Source organism: Ixodes scapularis, unplaced genomic scaffold (assembly GCF_016920785.2).
Source record: "Ixodes scapularis isolate PalLabHiFi unplaced genomic scaffold, ASM1692078v2 PGA_scaffold1__304_contigs__length_218370807, whole genome shotgun sequence".
Classification (NCBI taxonomy): Eukaryota; Metazoa; Arthropoda; class Arachnida; order Ixodida; family Ixodidae; genus Ixodes; species Ixodes scapularis.
In genome coordinates this window covers 196360829-196379501 of record NW_024609846.1, presented here as the reverse complement: position 1 = coordinate 196379501, position 18673 = coordinate 196360829, and the positions used below count along the sequence as shown (strand labels likewise).

Sequence of the window (18673 nt, the reverse complement as noted above, 5' to 3'; positions counted from 1 at the left end):
GCCACATACTTTTATCCAGGCGTTAAAAGAAGTCGGGCCCGTAGCAGACGACGCGTAGCCTCAGCAGTGCTCTTCTCCGACCAGTCTCCGACAGCGTTGCGAAAAAAATGGCGGTCGTCTCTTCTCTGCTCACTTCTTTCTCTCTCGTCTCCTTCGGCGCTCTTCTCCCCTTTCATTTACTTTTTCCTCCTCTCTGGCGCCTTCGTCGCCACACCCACTGGCCAGACTCTCCCCATATACGGCTCTGAGCATTGATAGAGTTCTCAAGATAGAGAACTCAAACCTCCTACGGTCACGCCGCGGGTGGTGGCGCGTCGGTCGCACTTCGGGTCTGGGGCGGGTGGGCAGAAGTCGCCGTGCGAGACATGCATTCTTGTGTTCTTTTCAGAGAAACCAGACATAAAACCTGCGTTCTCATCAAAGTGCTGCGACGGGGACTGTACCAAAAAAAGTCTGGAGAGGTTTGAAGATCAGTTTTCATGTGTTCTCTTTCCCGCTCCGTTCGTCCGAGTACGTAGATAGTAGCCGTGAAAAGGGTAAACCAGACGCTGTCGAACTACGATTGCTTGTGCGGGCAACACTTTGTGGTCGGTAGATGTATTTGTTTTGTTCCAACATGAACGAGAGAAAAACCGCCAAGTTGTCCGGGCCACCCGCGGGTTTAGTGCGTCTTCAAATTCACATGGCCGCATGATCGTTCGAACTTTTGTCTGCTCTTTCGAGCCTCCTTTTTGTCGTCTGCTCGTTCAAACAAAAGCGGGCCCGTAGACCAAACTTTGACCCGGTGATTGCAATAAGAAGTAATTGCAGGCCTCAAAAGACTTATGCACGCTCGGTGTAAAGAGTAGATACAAGATATTGATCATTGGTACCAGTGGCCATCACCGACTTGTTACGCTTGGTCTGTTCCCGCTTTCGAATTTCAGTATCGACGTCGATCATCGCCGCTACCTTCTACACTTTTTGCAGCACGAGCGACGTCACGACTGAAAATATCTAGAAGAATCTCATCATAGTTTCGGCGTCCATTCTGCGCCGAAAATCGCGAAGGAATCGCCGCACGTCAAATTATTTACGCAAAGTTTAGCGGTGTAACGAGCCTTGATAATTTCGCTCAGGCGATTAAAGTGGTAAGACATTGCTATGAGGACGTAGAATTGACAATTCTATCGCGAAAAACAGTATGCAGACTCACACAGACGCCGACAACGTGTCATTCCAATGGTTTGTTGACGCGGGACGCGGTGCTTCTTACCCGCACTCAATGGACTTCTTCCAAAACCGACGCGCCCCATCGCGGCGAAATACCACGCAGTGCACTCTGGGAACTAGTTGGCCACTCAGTTTCGGTTTCGACTGAGCAGCGTCATCTCATGCTATCACGCCGCGACCAAACGCGCTGCTTGCGTTTTCGATTATCTGACTTTTCACGAACGTACAATGCACTCATTCTCGAGCGATACAAACTGAAGATTGGGGTACTTTCCTTGGTTCCCGAAACACCGGATATTGTGCGTGCGTATGCGAACGTAGTAAGTCGTGGCTTAGTCACCTCACCACACGAGTGCATGTTTGAGCTCAATTTCAATAATCCCATTTAGTACCGGTGAGCTAGAACTGAAATTTGTTCATCTGGAGCCTTACACGTATTTTGTTTGCCAAGAGTCCGTTTCCTGTTACTTCATTGGGTGAAAAGCAAGCCGCATTCTCACAGGGTATCAAAGATGAGCCCAGCGTTTACGCTTGATTTGATTTCACTACTGCACAAAAGTTACAATGATGTCTTCCTCGTGTCATCATATATCTCCAACTCAAATTTTATGCCGATAGATGATTAACTTTTCGCAAACGCTGAGACCGGCTAGCTACGACGGAGGCCCTAACAAGCGTCCCCTGCTCCTCGCTAAGCCTTTTTGGACGAGCTTTTACTGACGCCCAAGATCTGTGCCTGAACGGTGTGTCTGAAATTATCTCGGCATGCTCAGGCAGGAAGAAAACAAACACATTACAAATATTATGGCCATTAGCAACCGTCAAACGAGCTTTGAATTCGTTCGAGCACTTGTGTGAAGAACGTCGCACCGTACGCCGGACGGGCATGAACCCCTATGCGGTGTGCATAAAGGTTCATGCCCGTCCGGCGCACTTCCGGCGGACGGTGCGACATTCTTCACACAAGTGCTCGACTTTTGCTTTCCTAAAACGGTCTGTATGTGCGAATTTGTCTATATGATTGCAGGATAACTTTATGCGCATACGCGATGTTGAATATTAGTGGAATGCAAGCGGGTGGGGACTTCACTTCGTGCAGTTCTGCGGGTCAGTACAGATAAGAGATAAGAAGTGTGTTAAAATTGAGCTTTTCAATGGCGCCTCCGAGTTTTACCTTGCATACTCAGGCATATTAAGAAAAACAGTAATTGTAAAAAGTAATATTTCGTCTATAGACGCACGAAACAAACAAACTTCCTGATCAACAACACTAATGTAAAGGCGCGAGCTCGATGTATGGATAATTATTGGTTGCTACAGCTTGTTGATTCGTACACAAGCAAGATCCCCGAGCTTCGCAGCGTCGAGATTCCCAGCTCTGGCTCGTCCACATACCTCGATTGGAACGCTAACAGGAAGGCTCAAGTACAAAAACACAACAAGCATGTGTTAAGACAAGCTATACGTCTCAGGCTTGTGCTAAAGCTTCGAGGTCTGGCCATTTAGGTTAGTTTAGAGGCCACAAATGACGCTCTCGGCACCAGAAAACAATCTCTTGTCGACGTGTCGATCGAAACCGAAACCATGCCACCCTCCTCCCTGGCTAACTAGTTCCCAGAGTGCAACGCGCGCCGTGTTGCATGCAGGGCTTTATGGAAGTAGTCAAGCGTTCGAACTGTCGTCTGCTCTTTCAAACTTGTCTGCTTTTTGTCGTCAGCTCGTTCAAACGACAGCGGCCCGTAAACCAAACGTTGACCCGGTAATTGCGATAAGAACTAAGTGCAGGCCTCAAAACACTCTTGAAGGTTGGTTGGGATAAAAAGTGTAAACAGTAGATACAAGAAAATGTTGATCATTGTTACCAGTGGCCATCACCGATTTATAATGTCCGATTCTACTTGCGGTTTTCAGTATCGACGTCCACCATCTCATCTACGGTCCACGCTTTTGCAGCCCGAACGACTTCGGGACTGAAAATAGCGAGATAAATCTCATCGTGGGAGTCAGGCTTTAGCGCCCATTCTGCGGTGTCCACGTGAAATGAATCGTCGCAAGTCACATTATTTACTCAAAGTTTTGCCTCGTTAAAGGGCAACTCCGCTTCTTGTCCAGTAGTGCAAAACTATACAGTTCTCTTCGTTATCATCTACAAAACCCCCATGGCAAATATTACGACGGAATTCCGCCTAGAAGTTCATTAAAATCGCTGTCAAAGTTTGACAAGCACGAATCCGCTGGTTTTGGATGAGACGTGCGGGCCAGACAACACTGCCCGGCTGCATTTCCGCTTCCTCCAAATTCCTTCTCCCGGCACGTCCGCGACGTCATCAAGCATGTACAGCTTCTTTTTTTTTTTTTCAATTTTGTTTTCTTTCCTGGGGAGAGCACGGGTGGCGCCAGCGCCGTGCTCTCCCCGGAGAGGGAAGCCGCTTTTGTAAGAATTTTGAGTGACACGTTAATCCTCTATAATCTTCTGGGGGGAAAATAGCGACGCCTGTGCTAATCCAGGAGGCACAAAGGAGGATCCTGATAAGAGGGGAGCTCCTTCTTCCCCTTTTATATCACGTGGGTGTACATGCTTAGTGATGCCGAATATACAATGTTGTCCGGCTTTGCCACCGTTTCGGTTTCGGTTTGTGATCATGGCTAGAGCAAAATTACACGAAAAATATTTTATTTTTCGCGAAACAAAGGATTGGGGATTGTTTTTGAGTGCTTCAAAAAGCAAAATCGGCCACTATCTCAAAATTTTTAAAATTAAGCGGAGTTGCCCTTTAATTTTGCTGAAGCCGCTCAAGTAGTCAGACATTGTTAGGAGAACGTAGAATCAACAATTCCAACGCGAAAAAGTGCACGGGGACTCCCACCGACGCCAAAAACAACGCAATTCAATGGTTTTTTATCGGCGACGGCGGGCTTCTTGCCCACCGTCCACCGCGCATGCGCGGCACCGGTGGCATCCGCTAGGGGCGCTCCGGTTTGTTTGTAAACATAAGTTGGTGTTATCTCCCTACGGGAGCCAGAGTTGCGCATTTGTTTTCCCCGCGCCGCCACGGCGCTATTCGCGGAGATCCATCACGTGAGAAGCAAAGCATCCGTCGGCGTGCTAGAAAGCCACCTTTACGGTCGCTCCGCCGACGTTTCTCTTGCCCCGGCGTATGTTTCCCCGCTTTCCGCCTCCTTTTCCTCCTCTCCTGTTTTCCATGCGCGGCGGCGCGCGCGGCGCCGCTATTCGCCAAATTTAGTCACGTGAGGAGCAAAGCATCCAGCTCGTGCGGGAAAGCCGGCGCTACGGCCACGCGCCGAGGCTGAATGCGCAACTCTGCTACCGTAGGTAGCTATACAGGAACTCTAAGCATTGATACCTTTGAATGCCACCTGGTGGGGACTTCCTGACTGACAGTTTGCTTTAGCTGGGTGGCTTAGCCACAATGTTTTTTTAAAAGTTACAACGGCCCTGGTCGCCTGGGCCGTTTCGCTAACCAACGGAACCTCGTTGGAAACGAAGTCCTCTACTAAAAGGGTGTCCAAACAGGACACTACAAAACGCACGACTCCGACAAATCGTGAAAATTGAAGCGGACGCGCCCGCTTCAAGCCCGCTTCAATTTTCACGATTTGTCGGAGTCGTGCGTTTGGACACCGCTTAACGCGTTTCCCAGAACAGTGTTCAGCACGTGTGCACTGCAATCCATCCTCTCATATAAGCCTAGTGAGCACACAATATTTGCTTCTTGATCGGTTACGAACATTCCTTTTAAAGGGGCACTGACACCCCAAATGTCGTATTTATTTTTATTGTCTAAAACGATGCAAGTTGCAGTCATAGACACGCAAAAAAACCCGCATCGCGAAAAAAAATTTTCCCGCGCGCGCGCGCGCCTTTTTATTTTTGGCGTTTGATTTTCCCGCCTCTCGCCTCCTCGCTTCTTTTGATCGGTGACGTCAAAAATCAGGAAATTTAGAAGCTTTGTAGGCGACATCTCTATAACATTTAATTACGGCAGTCGTAAAACATGTTTTTTAACGCAATTGCGAACGCACTACGGCCCTTCTTTTTGAAATACCAAAAATCGGGAGTTCGTTGTGGTGCCGTCTCCTGGATTTGTATCCTCCAACGGAAAACAGGCGACACCGCTCAAAACCGGTCCGCCGTAACGCCGCCGCTCACTCCTTTCCTCCTCGCTTTGGGTCGCCATGGCAACAGCAGGGAGTGGTGAAAGAAAGTCGACTCTCAGGTCGCCGCGATTTTTGACGTCAAGGCACCGGCGCCGATCGCGCGGGAACTTCGAATTCGGCATTTGGAAATTGTTTTTTTACTTCACAAATACTGAACTCCCAAATTTGAAATTTTGAGGGTAATGTCCCGGCATCGTTTTCAATCGTTTCGGATAATAAAAAAAAAATATGATTTTGATGTGTCAGTGCCCCTTTAAAGGTGTATCCACACGACGGACCAAATTGCTGTTTTGGTCCGCGGGCCGCGCATCACGTGACCTTACGTCACCGGTTTTCGAGGTCCGCCGGCGGTCCGCGGCCCGCGCTTGTGAGAAATGCCAATCACTTTTCTCGCCCGGACCTTGGCGGCGGACCGCGGCGTTTTTAGTATAATTGAAGTGCTAAGTCTGGCAACAAGCTGACTTTTGTTGTTTGGATTGGAATCCAAATCCAAAGTCGTGTTCTTTTGGCGCCAACTGTTGAAGACGAAGAAGAGGAGCCTTTTGTTGTACGACGATGGCGGCATGGTGCGACGATGCAACTTTTTACTTCATCGCGCTCGTGGAGCGATTCCCCGCCCTGTGGGACAATAGATGCATGCCCTTTTCGGTTCACTTAAGTCTTCCTCGTCCTCAATAGTCAACGCCAGGGCCACCGCGGCCAAACGTTTCTTTCGGTCAACTTCCATCTTGGCTCCTTACAAATAGCCTCAAAGCAGCTCACTGCATGCGTTTGGCGGAGCTGTGAGGTCGAGGGTGAGACCGACTCTTTTGGTCCGCCGTGTGGATGCTCATTGCAGCCGGGCGGCCCGCGGGCCGCGCATCACGTGATCAATCGGTCCGCGGCCCGGTCCGTCGTGATGCGCGATGCGCGGCCCGCGGGCCGCCCGGCTGCAATGAGCATCCACACGGCGGACCAAAAGAGCAGACGACAGAGCGAAAGGGCCGGTCTAACCCTCGACCTCACAGCTCCGCCAGACGCATGCAGAGAGCTGCTTTGAGGCTATTTGTAAGGAGCCAAGATGGAGGTTGAACGAAAGTGACTTTTGGCCGCGGTGGCCCTGGCGTTGACTATTGAGGACGAGGAGGACATAGGTGAACCGAAAAGGGCATGCATCTATTGTCCCACAGAGCGGGGAATCGCTCCACGAGCGCGATGAAGTAAAAAGTTGCATCGTCGCACCATGCCGCCATCGTCGCACAACAAAGGGTTCGTCTTCTTTGTCTTCAACAGTTGGCGCCAAAAGAACACTACTTTGGATTTGGATTCCAATCTAAACAACAAAAGTCAGCTTGTTGCCAGACTTAGCACTCAATTATACTAAAACGCCGCGGTCCGCCGCCAAGGTCCGGGCAAGAAAAGCGCTTGGCATTTCTCACAAGCGCGGGCCGCGGACCGCCGGCGGACCTCGAAAAGCGGTGACGTAAGATCACGTGATGCGCGGCCCGCGGACCAAAACAGCAATTTGGTCCGTCGTGTGGCACACGACGGACCAAATTGCTGGCAAAAAGCGAGCTGGACAATAATGACGAAAATAATCCCTGGAGAAGGGGAACAAGAGGGACAGAGGACAAGGTTGGGAGATTTATGTTAGTCCTCTGTCCCTCTTGTTTCCCTTCTCCAGGGATTATTTTCGTCACGACTTTGGATTTGGATTCCAATCTAAACAACAAAAGTCAGCTTGTTGCCAGACTTAGCACTTCAATTATACTAAAAACGCCGCGGTCCGCCGCCAAGGTCCGGGCGAGAAAAGCGCTTGGCATTTCTCACAAGCGCGGGCCGCGGACCGCCGGCGGACCTCGAAAAGCGGTGACGTAAGATCACGTGATGCGCGGCCCGCGGACCAGAACAGCAATTTGGTCCGTCGTGTGTCACGTGATGCGCGGCCCGCGGACCAAAACAGCAATTTGGTCCGTCGTGTGGCACACGACGGACCAAATTGCTGTTTTGGTCCGCGGGCCGCGCATCACGTGATCTTACGTCACCGCTTTTCGAGGTCCGCCGGCGGTCCGCGGCCCGCGCTTGTGAGAAATTGCTGTTTGTGCGGGCCGCGCAAACAGCAATTTGGACCGTCGTGTGGCACACGACGGACCAAATTGCTGTTTTGGTCCGCGGGCCGCGCATCACGTGATCTTACGTCACCGCTTTTCGAGGTCCGCCGGCGGTCCGCGGCCCGTGCTTGTGAGAAATGCCAAGCGCTTTTCTCGCCCGGACCTTGGCGGCGGACCGCGGCGTTTTTAGTATAATTGAAGTGCTAAGTCTGGCAACAAGCTGACTTTTGTTGTTTAGATTGGAATCCAAATCCAAAGTCGTGACGAAAATAATCCCTGGAGAAGGGAAACAAGATGGACAGAGGACTAACATAAATCTCCCAACCTTGTCCTCTGTCCCTCTTGTTCCCCTTCTCCAGGGATTATTTTCGTCATTATTGTCCAGCTCGCTTGCACCTTTGCATTTAATTGCATTATAATTATATACAAAGTCGTGTTCTTTTGGCGCCAACTGTTGAAGACGAAGAAGGCGAACCTTTTGTTGTGCGACGATGGCAGCATGGTGCGACGATGCAACTTTTTACTTCATCGCGCTCGTGGAGCAATTCCCCGCTCTGTGGGACAATAGATGCATGCCCTTTTCGGTTCACTTAAGTCCTCCTCGTCCTCAATAGTCAACGCCAGGGTCACCGCGGCCAAAAGTCGCTTTCGTTCAACCTCCATCTTGGCTCCTTACAAATAGCCGCAAAGCAGCTCGTTGCATGCGTTTGGCGAAGCTCTGGTAACACTGTACTCTGGTGGTGCTTGTCTGCGTACACGGTGAGTCGCAGCATGCCGAGCCTTTCGTTCGTTTTCATCCATGTCAGAGAGAGAATGTGTGGTATGGAACGCGGTTATATACGCATTGGAGCATTTGACCGCAGCGTGACATGGATGAAAACGAACGAAATGCTCGGCATCCTGCGGCTCAGCGTCTACGCAGACAAGCACTACCAGAGCTTCGCCCCAATCAACATCATTCACCACGTAGAGAAACGTTTTTTTTTTTTTCAAAGCGGCATCACACATTTTTAGCTTCAAGAACCTGCGTACCAGTTCCTTCCAAATGTTGGCCCCGGCTTTCCGTTCATTGGGGAAGTCTCACGTGAACACAACTTCTTCCCCGATGTAATGCGCTGTGGATGTCGTGTATACTTCTTGAAATCATCCGTCAGTACAATTGCACGCGCACTTGATGTCATCGAGTGCGCGTGCAATTGTACTGAATTTTTATACAACTGCGTTCGCAACCGCTTTGCGAACGCGGATCCGCTTCCAGTGTGAATGAGCGGTAAGAGCTGCGCTCTAATTCGGCCTCACAAAGAATTGTAAACGTCTTTAATTTCTTTTACGCTGTATGTTTTACGCTGTTCAAATGACTTTAATAATGTGGGTGAGTACCATCGTTTTCAACGTTTTACGGTAGCTTAAAAATGGACCGTAAAATTTACGGTCAAATAAAAGACAGCTCATGCTGCCGAAATTGCACCTTAAAAATAACTGCGCGCTGTAAATCTGGGTTACCGTAAATTAAAATGGCGACCGTAGATTTCTACTGCCACCGTTTTAATTTATCGTAAATCAGATTTACTGTGCACCGTTATGTTTACGGTACAATTTTGGCAGCATCAGCTGCCTGGTACTTGACCGTAAATTTACGGTCCATTTTTTACAGTGTATGTTTAACCAACTAGGACAACAAATTATTTTCTTACGTCCAAAACAGTTCAGTGCGTGAGCCAGGGAAAGCAGACGAGCTATAGACCATATGCAAAAAGTGAAAGCCGTTTACAACTCCCTGTAACGCCGAATGGGCTACTTCCAAAACCGACGCGCCCCATCGCGGCGAAATACCACGCAATGCACTCTGGGAACTAGTTGGCCACTCAGTTTCGGTTTCGACTGAGCAGCTTCATCTCATGCTATCACGCCGCGACCGAACGCGCTCCTTGCGTTTTCGGTTATCTGACTTTTCACGAACGTACAATACACTTATTCTCGAGCGATACGAAACGAAGACCGGGGCACTTTCCTTGGTTCCCGAAACACCGGATATTGTGCGTGCGTATGCGAACGTAGTAAGTCGTGGCTTAGTCACCTCACCCCTCGAGTGCATGTTTGAGCTCAATTTCAATAATACCGTCTCGTACCAGTGAACTAGAACTGAAATTTGTTCATATGGAGCCTTACACGTATTTCGTTTGCCAAACGTCCGCTTCTTGTTACTTCATTGGGCGAAAAGCAAGCCGCACCCTCACAGGGTATCAAAGTTAAGCCCAGCGTTTACGCATGAACTTTTAAGGAAATGCAATAAATTCGACCTCACTACTGCACAAAAGTTACTATGATGTCTTTCTCCTGTCATCATATATCTCCCACTCGAATTTTATGCTGATAGAAGATTAAATTTTCGCAAACGCTGAGATCGGCTAGCTACGACGGAGGCCATAAAAGCGTCCCCTACTCGTCGCTAAGCCTTTTGCGTGAACCCCTATGCGGTGCGCATAGGGGTTCATGCCCGTCCGGCGCACTTCCGGCGAACGGTGCGACATTCTTCACACAAGTGCTCGACTTTTGCTTTCTTAAAACGGTCTGTATGTGCGAACTTGCCTATATGATTGCAGGATAACTCTGTGCGCATACGCGATGTTGAATATTAGTGGAAAGCAAGCGGGTGGGGAGTTCACTTCGTGCAGTGTTGCGGGTCAGTACAGATAAGAGATTAAAAGAGCTTTTCAATGGCGCCTCCGAGGTTTACCTCGCATACTCAGGTATATTAAGAAAAACAGTAATTGCAAAAGGTAATATTTCGTCTATGGACACACAAAACAAACTTCCTGATCAACAACACTAATGTAAAGGCGCGAGCTCGATGTATGCGTACTAATTGGTTGCTACAGCTTGTTGATTCTTACACAAGCAAGATCCCCGAGCTTCGCAGCGTCGAGATTCCCAGCACTGGCTCGTCCACATACCTCGATTGAAACGCTAACAGGAAGGCTCAAGTACAAAAATACAACAAGAATATGTTCAGACAAGCTATACGTCTCAGGCTTGTAATAAAGCTTCGAGGTCTGGCAATTTAGGTTAGTTTAGAGACCTCAAATGACGCTCTCGGGACCAGAAAACGATCTCTTGTCGACGTGTCGATCGAAACCGAAACCATGCCACCCTCCTCCCTGGCCAACTAGTTCCCAGAGTGCAACGCGCGCCGTGTTGCATGCAGGGCTTTATGGAAGTAGTCTATTGGAGCGCAGCTCTTGAGGAGGAGGAGTGAAGGGTACTCAGGGGAGGGTAGACCCCTCCTTCTCCTCCTCCTCCCCTCATTCTTTAATATGCTCCGGGAGGGTCACGTGACATCGGGGGGGGGGGGGTGTCACGTGACTTCGGGGAGGGGGGTCAAGTGACCTCGGGGAGGCCTGAACTGGGGGTCACGTGACCTTGGGGTGACCTTGGAGTGTCATGGGGGGTCACCATGGGGGTCACGTGACCTTGGGAGGGGTTACGTGGCCTCAGGGGGTCACGTGACCTTGGCGGGTCGCGTAACCTGGAGGGGTCACGTGACCTCGGGGATCACGTGACCTTGGGGAGGGGACCACGTGACCTCGGGGGTCACGTGACCTCAAAGGGATCACGTGACGTGGGGTGACCTTGGGGGTCACGTGACCTTGGGGTGACCTTGGGATGACCTCCCTTAGCAAAAAGAGACCGTACTTCAAACGAAGTTGAAATATATTTAGTACGAATATTCATTTTGTATTTATTCTGTATTATTTTGGCCGCATTCGAAATACGCGCGTAAGGTATTCAAAATACATTAAAAATATGAACCAAAATATTTTAGATATACCAAAAATATTATCCCTTCACACTCAAGATGCCATTTGTGCATTAAAACCGGTTACACAGTTTTTTTTTTATTTTCGGTTTTGTCAGCAAATGGTGCCCCTGTGGTATTTGAAGGCACTACTAAATACATCTCACAAAGCTACATCAGAAACGAACACAAACACAAACACCATGACGCACTGAACAGCTCAATCACAGTCCCGTTGACTGCTCTAGAGCCTTATATAGCCTACATATTGAAGGTAAACACTTTTTCGGTGACCACCTCTGCGCTTATTAAGGTTCCAAGTATTCGATCTTCTCCTCGGGAGTCTGTCAAAAGGGAAACAGTGTTTTGAAGTTCGTGGACGATATCTCTTACTAAAAGGCATTGGTACAACTAATAACGGTTCGGCGCAGTCCCTAGAACAATATCCACACGAACGGCTCATAAAATACATGTTATTGCTTCTCTGCGTAGCACCACTCAGGACGAAGCGAATCAAGGCGGTTTCTTCACTTTAAAATACTGTAAACGACTTCATTTTCGTGAGGACCTAATTCTCGCAAAGTTCGCGAATCGCCTACAATTCCGAAAAATAGGTCCCGTGAACAATTCCGGCAAAATGTAAAAACTTTAAAATCTATATTGCGATCCCAGCGCGTCGCGAAAATTACAATTTGCGAATTATTCCAAAACTCCAACTTTGACCTAAATCGTGAAATATTGAGCCCGCGAAAAATAAATATTTTACAGTAGTTGTTTTGCCTTTCCTTTTTAGTAGTTGACTATTTAATATGGTAGTTAATGTCACTATATTAAAGTCACTATTCACATCACGTACAATGGTGAGTATACACGTTCAGTGAACTAACATTGTGCTAACAAAACCACGCCAAACGTATCTGTTCACAGCACCTTCTGAAGCTTTCCAGCATCAGCAAATGTTGTGGTTGTAGTTCCCGAACCCCGTTTGTGATTGGTGTGCAAGGAACTGATCAGGTGTGTTCTTGATAGAAGAAAGGAAACAATAACATAAACTGGGCTTATTTATCAGTGCGATGCTGCGCAATTCAGTTGACAAACTAATCAAATGTTGTATTTAGGCACTTCAGTGTACTCCATATCTGCTTGAAGTGAACTTCTAGAAGGGGAGCTTTTCAATATTTAGGTTGTTTAAGTCAAACTACCAAAGTATTGCAGTCAAAAGGTACTTAGAGTATAACACAACAGTATTTACGATTTTCAGGTATTTTAAGAGTATTCTGCACGTATTTTTGACTGCTCCATTTTTTTAGGGTTGGAGTATATTTTGCATGAATTAAATAAATATTTCAAGAAATATATGTGAAAGGTATTTTGTGCCTATTAATTTAGTATTTACATATTTCAAAACGCATGAAGGAAACTTTAAATGTAGTTTAAGTAAAGGTATTTTAAAATGATTTTTAGAAGTATATTTATTACTAAGTAAAAAAAAGAAGTTCATATTTTCGGTCTATTTTTCGTGTACTTACAATTATGAACTGTATTTCAAATACACTCAAATTATAATGTGGTATATTTCAAACGTATTAGTTTTCGCTGAGGGCTTGGTTACGCCGACGGCAACGCCGCTCAAGCCGGAAACGGGCGCCTAAGAGCTGCGCTCTAAAAGAAGCGCCATTTAGTGTATCATGATGAATTATTAAATTTCCTGCGTATTGGAGGGTTCCCGTACCAATAGTTTCGCCCGAGAGACAGTGATCTTAGTAAAGTAGGAGTCGTTGAACTAAAATATGATAACCTGCTGCAAGGTCAGTACAAGGCCTTCGCAGGACGTCGTCAATAAATGCCGTTCACTGACCTGGGGCCCTATGTTGCACGTTTTGGACTTCGACGGCGACTAGGGAGAAGGAAGTGACGTCAACGACACAGCAAACACAGATTGTATATTGACAGAAGAAAACAAAATTAACATCCAATCTGCGTTTGCTGCGTTGTTGATGTCACTTCCTTCTTCATAGTCACCGTGGGAGTCCAAAACGTGCAACATAGGGCTCCTGGATAGCGCAGATCATTGCTTGAGTGACGAGTCTTGCCACCTAGTTGCTGACAATTCCTTTTCCAGAATATTGCAGCCGTCTTTACTTCCTTGAAACGACACTGAACAGCACCCGCTTGAGTGCACAAACAAATTATCCGAATATCATGAAAACCTATACTCCGTTTCACCTTATGTTGTACCGCAGCGAAGGTAGAAGCGCGAGCTCATAGCGTTGGCAGCTGCCCTTGGTGCACGAGAGCTTGTGCCGCCGAGGTATGCCATAGGGCAAGGAGCTCAGCTTGTAGCCTTTTTTGCGGTACAACACAAGGTGAAACAGAGTATAGTTAAATGCAGATGCGCCTCTTCCACAACTAAAATATGTAAAAAAAAAATAGGCTGCTCTTACTGGCATGATGATGATAGCTGGCAAGAATACTGCAGTTATGCTAAGACACAGTTAGCGCACAATACTTGCCGACAACATTCTGCGACTATGCAGTCAAAGCTATGGGCGAACGTGCGCTCGAGCATCTCAAGCACCCATCGAAGCAGTGCACGCGCGCTCTTCACTTCTTCTGAAGTAGCTGTCCGAGAGTATAGTGTGGTAACTGTGGTGCCACGTAACAGCAGTTAAAGCTGAGTGAACCGCGGTTAAGGGCGCCCGTATAACAGGGGTATAATACCCCTGTTACACGGGCGCAGTTAACCGCGGTTAACTCAGCTTAACTGCTGTTGCGCGGCACCACAGACACCGCACTATCTCGAACAGCTATTTCAGAAGAAGTGAAGAGCGCGCGCGCACTGCTTTGATGGGTGCTCAATATGCTCAAGCGCACGTTCGCCCATAGCTTTGACTGCATAGCCGCAGAATGTTGTCCGTAAATATTGTGCGCTGACTGTGGCTTAGCGTAACTGCAGTTAAGTGTGCCCGTGTAACAGGGGTATAATACCCTTGTTACACGGGCACACTTAACTGCAGTTACGCTAAGCCACAGTCAGAGCACAATATTTACGGACAACATTCTGCGGCTATGCAGTCAAAGCTACGGGCGAACGTGCGCTCGAGCATCTTGAGCACCCATCGAAGCAGTGCACGCGCGCTCTTCACTTCTTCTGAGTGGTAACGCAATCATTATCAGCAGCCGAAGACGTGCTGGCTGTGCGCGTGCCCGTGCGTTCCACTCCGCCATTCGTCGGGGCATTCAAAGACCGATATAACCGACCTGCCAGATGCTGCAGACCGAGGAGAACCTGGCTGCCCGCATGCACGCCAACTTGCAGCACCTCGAGGTGGGGCACGCCCAGTACCAAGAAACGATCAAGGAGCAGGAGTGGGAGGTGGCGCTGCTCATGAAGGAGAGGGACGACCTCTCTGTCTTGTTGGCGACTTTCAACAACGCCAACAAGAAGTCCCAGCAGACTCGTATCTTGGAGCAACGGCGCAAGCGCATCAAGGAGCTGGATGAACGCGTTTCGAAGCTGCGAAAGAAAGTCCAGGAGCAGGCCACGGTGATCGGGCTGAAGGGAGAAGAACGAGATGTTAGGAAACTCAAGGAAGAAATCCTGGAGATGAAGAAGACGCGCATGCGGCTAATGCGCCAGCTCAAGGAAGAGTCGGAGCAGCACCGCCGGGCCCAAAGGGAGCACGACCGCGAGGTGAGCACCCTGCGGCTGCGCGAGCATTACCGGGTGGCACAGGCGGCGCGGCAAGAGCGCCAGAGTGGCCTCAAGATCAGTGCGCTGCAACGGAGCATGGAGGATGCGCTGGTGGACAAGTCGCGACTGGAGGCGGCACTGCAGAGGCAGCAGATCGATGCCGGCAAGACGGACCCCCTGGGGGAAATGGCCCCTCGCATCCAGGGCACAGTTGAGCAGGAGCTCGCTTTTTCAGTGCGCAAACGATCGGAGCAGTTGCGGACTGCACCGCAGGCGCGCAACGCCAACACAACACCACTCCTGAAGGTGCAGTCGAAGTTCCTGGAGGCTGAGGCCAAGCTCCGGGAGGTGGAAGAACGCAAGGAACGGGAGATCAAGGGACTAGAGTTGCAGCTACTGGTCACCAAAAAGGAGCACCGAGATCGAATGCTGTGCCTGCTGAAGCACTTCACGGGTACGTCCCATGGGTATAAGACCCCCACCCTGGAGACCTCCCTCGTCGAGAGGCTCAAGTTGCAGGAAAAAGAGATCTCTCGGCTACCAGGCCAACCATAAAGAACTAAAAAAAAAAAACCAAAGAAGCTGAGCAACTTAAGAATGAGTTTAAGCATGCCAGAAAACCTGTGCTGGGGGTTGACTACTCCGTCAAGACAGATAATCCTGCCAAGCCCAAGAGGGTCGTGCCAGTATAGCCACAAGCGACCTCATCTTTGGCGACAGTCTCGATGTCTACGGCAACGGCGATGACGACCCGGACTGTTCCGTGAATCAGACACTCTATCAGACGAGCCCACTAGAGGAACTCTCATTAAAGAGATGAGTCGAAACTCATAAAATACCTTTCTTGTTCAGATACAAGTTAAGAATAATGAACTATATCTGCTAATGACAATTGCACGCCCGTTTTTCAAACAGATGGTCTAACCCCAGTCGAACGCCGAAAATTTGACCTAAAAATCCAATTCTACAAAAGTTCGCGACACCCCTATACCCGTTTTCACCTTAAAGGAACGATGCAACAATTTTTGTACTTTGCGCAAATACCGCTTGAAACGGATCCCTAATGTTAATGACCTATGAAACACGCGTTCGTTTTTCACCCCACGTAATAGAAGTCCCAGAAACAAATTAAAGAAAAACGAGCAGCGTTCACCCCCTCAACTCGCAGCCAGAACAAGCGGCCACGTGATCTGGAGCCGATTATATGCCGCCAGTGTTGATCATAGCCACGCGCTGGGGTTGGCAAAGCGCAGGACACGCGCTGAGTTCCAGACATTGTTATGGCTCGGCTGTTGTCGTCGTTCCAGCGATTGGACACGGGTCACTACCGGAATGCTTCTCGAGCTAGCAATTATCACGAGCCCAAGTCGAGTGCCCACGCAATGCTCGGGTCCAATCTATGAGCCGCATTCAAATATCGTCACTTGGGTGTACTGCGATCCCCACGTTACGTCATGAAATTTTGCAAAGGAGAGATTGAATGAAAATGATCGCTTTTGTCCTTGAAATTACACCGCAACAAAGGAGTTTCTTGGCCAGTGGCGTTGCGTGTGAGTATCCTTGAGTCCCAGGTGTGCCAGTAAGCTCGTGTCAAGTGAAAAACATTCCAATTGAATATCGTTGCACCGGTCCTTTAAGAAAAAAGTGGGTGTGTCCCTCTCGTCGCTTGCTTATTGGTCGCATGCCGTCGCACATATTATTCCGTTCTGCGAAGTAGTTCCGATAAAAGTTTGCTCTAACGTTATTTAAGCTTAAATAAATTTGTTATTCTCAGTAGGATAAATAATACACCTCCTTAGTATACGCGTGTATTCACGTAATTCAACGCCTCACAAGATCTGAGGATCGATGTTCGTAGCCAGCCGGCCAGCCGCTGTTGCTCGCCTTCCAAAATGGCGACTCCAACAGCTCTGGCTGATCGGTCTGGGATGTCAGCACTCCTTCCTGAAGACGTTTCCACCCGGGTGTACTACAAACGTCACGGACGTGGAAATGTCCTGTCGAGCCAGACAAGGCAGTGTGTTTTGAACGTTTATTCTTGGATGCGGCGGCAGTACCAAGAAAAAAAATGTGGTGGAAGTCATCAACCTGACTTCCGCCGCAACGGGGATCAGTGTGAGCTCGGTCTACGAGATCAAGCGTGGCTTCAAACGTGCCAACGGAGCTGTGAAATCTCCTTCAAAGGAGCGCCCGAAATTCGCCGAGAAAAGGAAGAGGATTTCAAATCATGACGCGTGCACTTTGACGGCCGTGAGAAGCTGCCTGCACAATTTTTTCCGTCGGGGAAAGATCCCAACGTTGAAGAAAATCGCCGCTCGTCTCCAAGAAGACGACGTGCTGCCGTCCTGTTCCGGGTCTACCCTGTATCGCCTGCTGAAGGACATGGGTTTCGAGAAACAGAAACGGAATCGCAACTCCTTCCTGATTGAGAGAGAGGACATCGTCGAGTGGAGGCGGCGGTATTTGAGGGCAATCAGAAAGCACAGAACCCAGAACCGCAAGATCTACTTCCAGGACGAGACTTGGGTGAACGCCGGCCTCACAGTTGACAAGGTGTGGACCGACAGCGCCATAAAGTCAGCAAGGCAAGCCTTCATGTCTGGACTGACGACCGGGCTAAAGGTTCCTTTTGGAAAAGGTGAAAGAGTGATTGTCACCCACGCAGGTAGTGACACTGGCTTCGTGTCCGGCTGCCTGAACGTGTTCCGTGGGAAGAAGAAGGGGGACTACCACGATGAAATGGACTCGAACAGGTTTGAAGCATGGTTTCTTCATCTGCTGGACCACATCGAGCCTAACAGCGTAATCGTTATAGACAACGCGCCATACCACAGCAGAAAGGCTGAAGCTGTTCCCACAACTGCTACAAAGAAGGGCGAGATCCAGCAGTGACTCTCTTCCAAGAACCTAGACTGGACTGCCACTATGAAGAAAAAAGACCTTCTGAGCGTCGTGGCAACGGTGAAGGATCGCTACACATAGTACAAAGTTGACGTCATGGCTACGGACGCCGGACACACAGTGTTGAGGCTCCCACCGTACCATTGCGAACTAAATCCCATAGAGTTGATATGGGCACGGGTCAAGCAGGAGTTCGCCTCCAAGAACATCACATTCAAGCCCAATGACGCCGAGTGGCTCTTGAGGGAAGCAGTGGACAACGTAACAGCTGTCCATTGGCATGACTGTGTACAGCACGTGAAAAAAAATGGAGGCGAAGTTTCGAGAATGTGATGTCCCAGAGTCGAACCTCGAGCCAGTCATCATATCCCTCGATGCAAGCGACACGGAGGAGGAGAGTGGAGACGACGACGAAACTGACGACGAGGATGAGGGTGAAGAGATCTCCGGTGTTCAGCCTTTAGAATGGAATTGACCGTGAACTAATGTCCCCCTAGGACATGTTCTCTTCTGAAAGTGGCTATAACTTTGGACTCTGTTTGTCATACCCCAGAACACAGATCGGCCCTTTTAAGGACCATTCACATACTGCAAAATCGGATTCCCGACTTCATACACGCCTAACCTCGAGTGTCATGTTGTTGTCGTGATTCTTCCTTTCATTACGTAATAGCCTTGTTCATGGCTTCTCGAGGTCTTTGAAATCAGCTGTATGTATCCCACTGTGTACAAAGATTCACACTACAAAAAAAAAAAAAAATTGCAGTTGTACTGCATTCGCTAATTTGCCCATTACAGCAG

General features: G+C 48.9%; 1 protein-coding gene across 1 annotated transcript; it reads left to right on the top strand.

The window, feature by feature from the left end:
- The first annotated feature begins 17353 nt into the window (after window positions 1-17353).
- Window positions 17354-17863, top strand: LOC121835899. Its single transcript, XM_042290443.1, has one exon. The coding sequence runs from the start codon at window positions 17354-17356 to the stop codon at window positions 17861-17863; it is 510 nt and encodes a 169-aa protein (XP_042146377.1).
- Window positions 17864-18673: the final 810 nt, after the last annotated feature.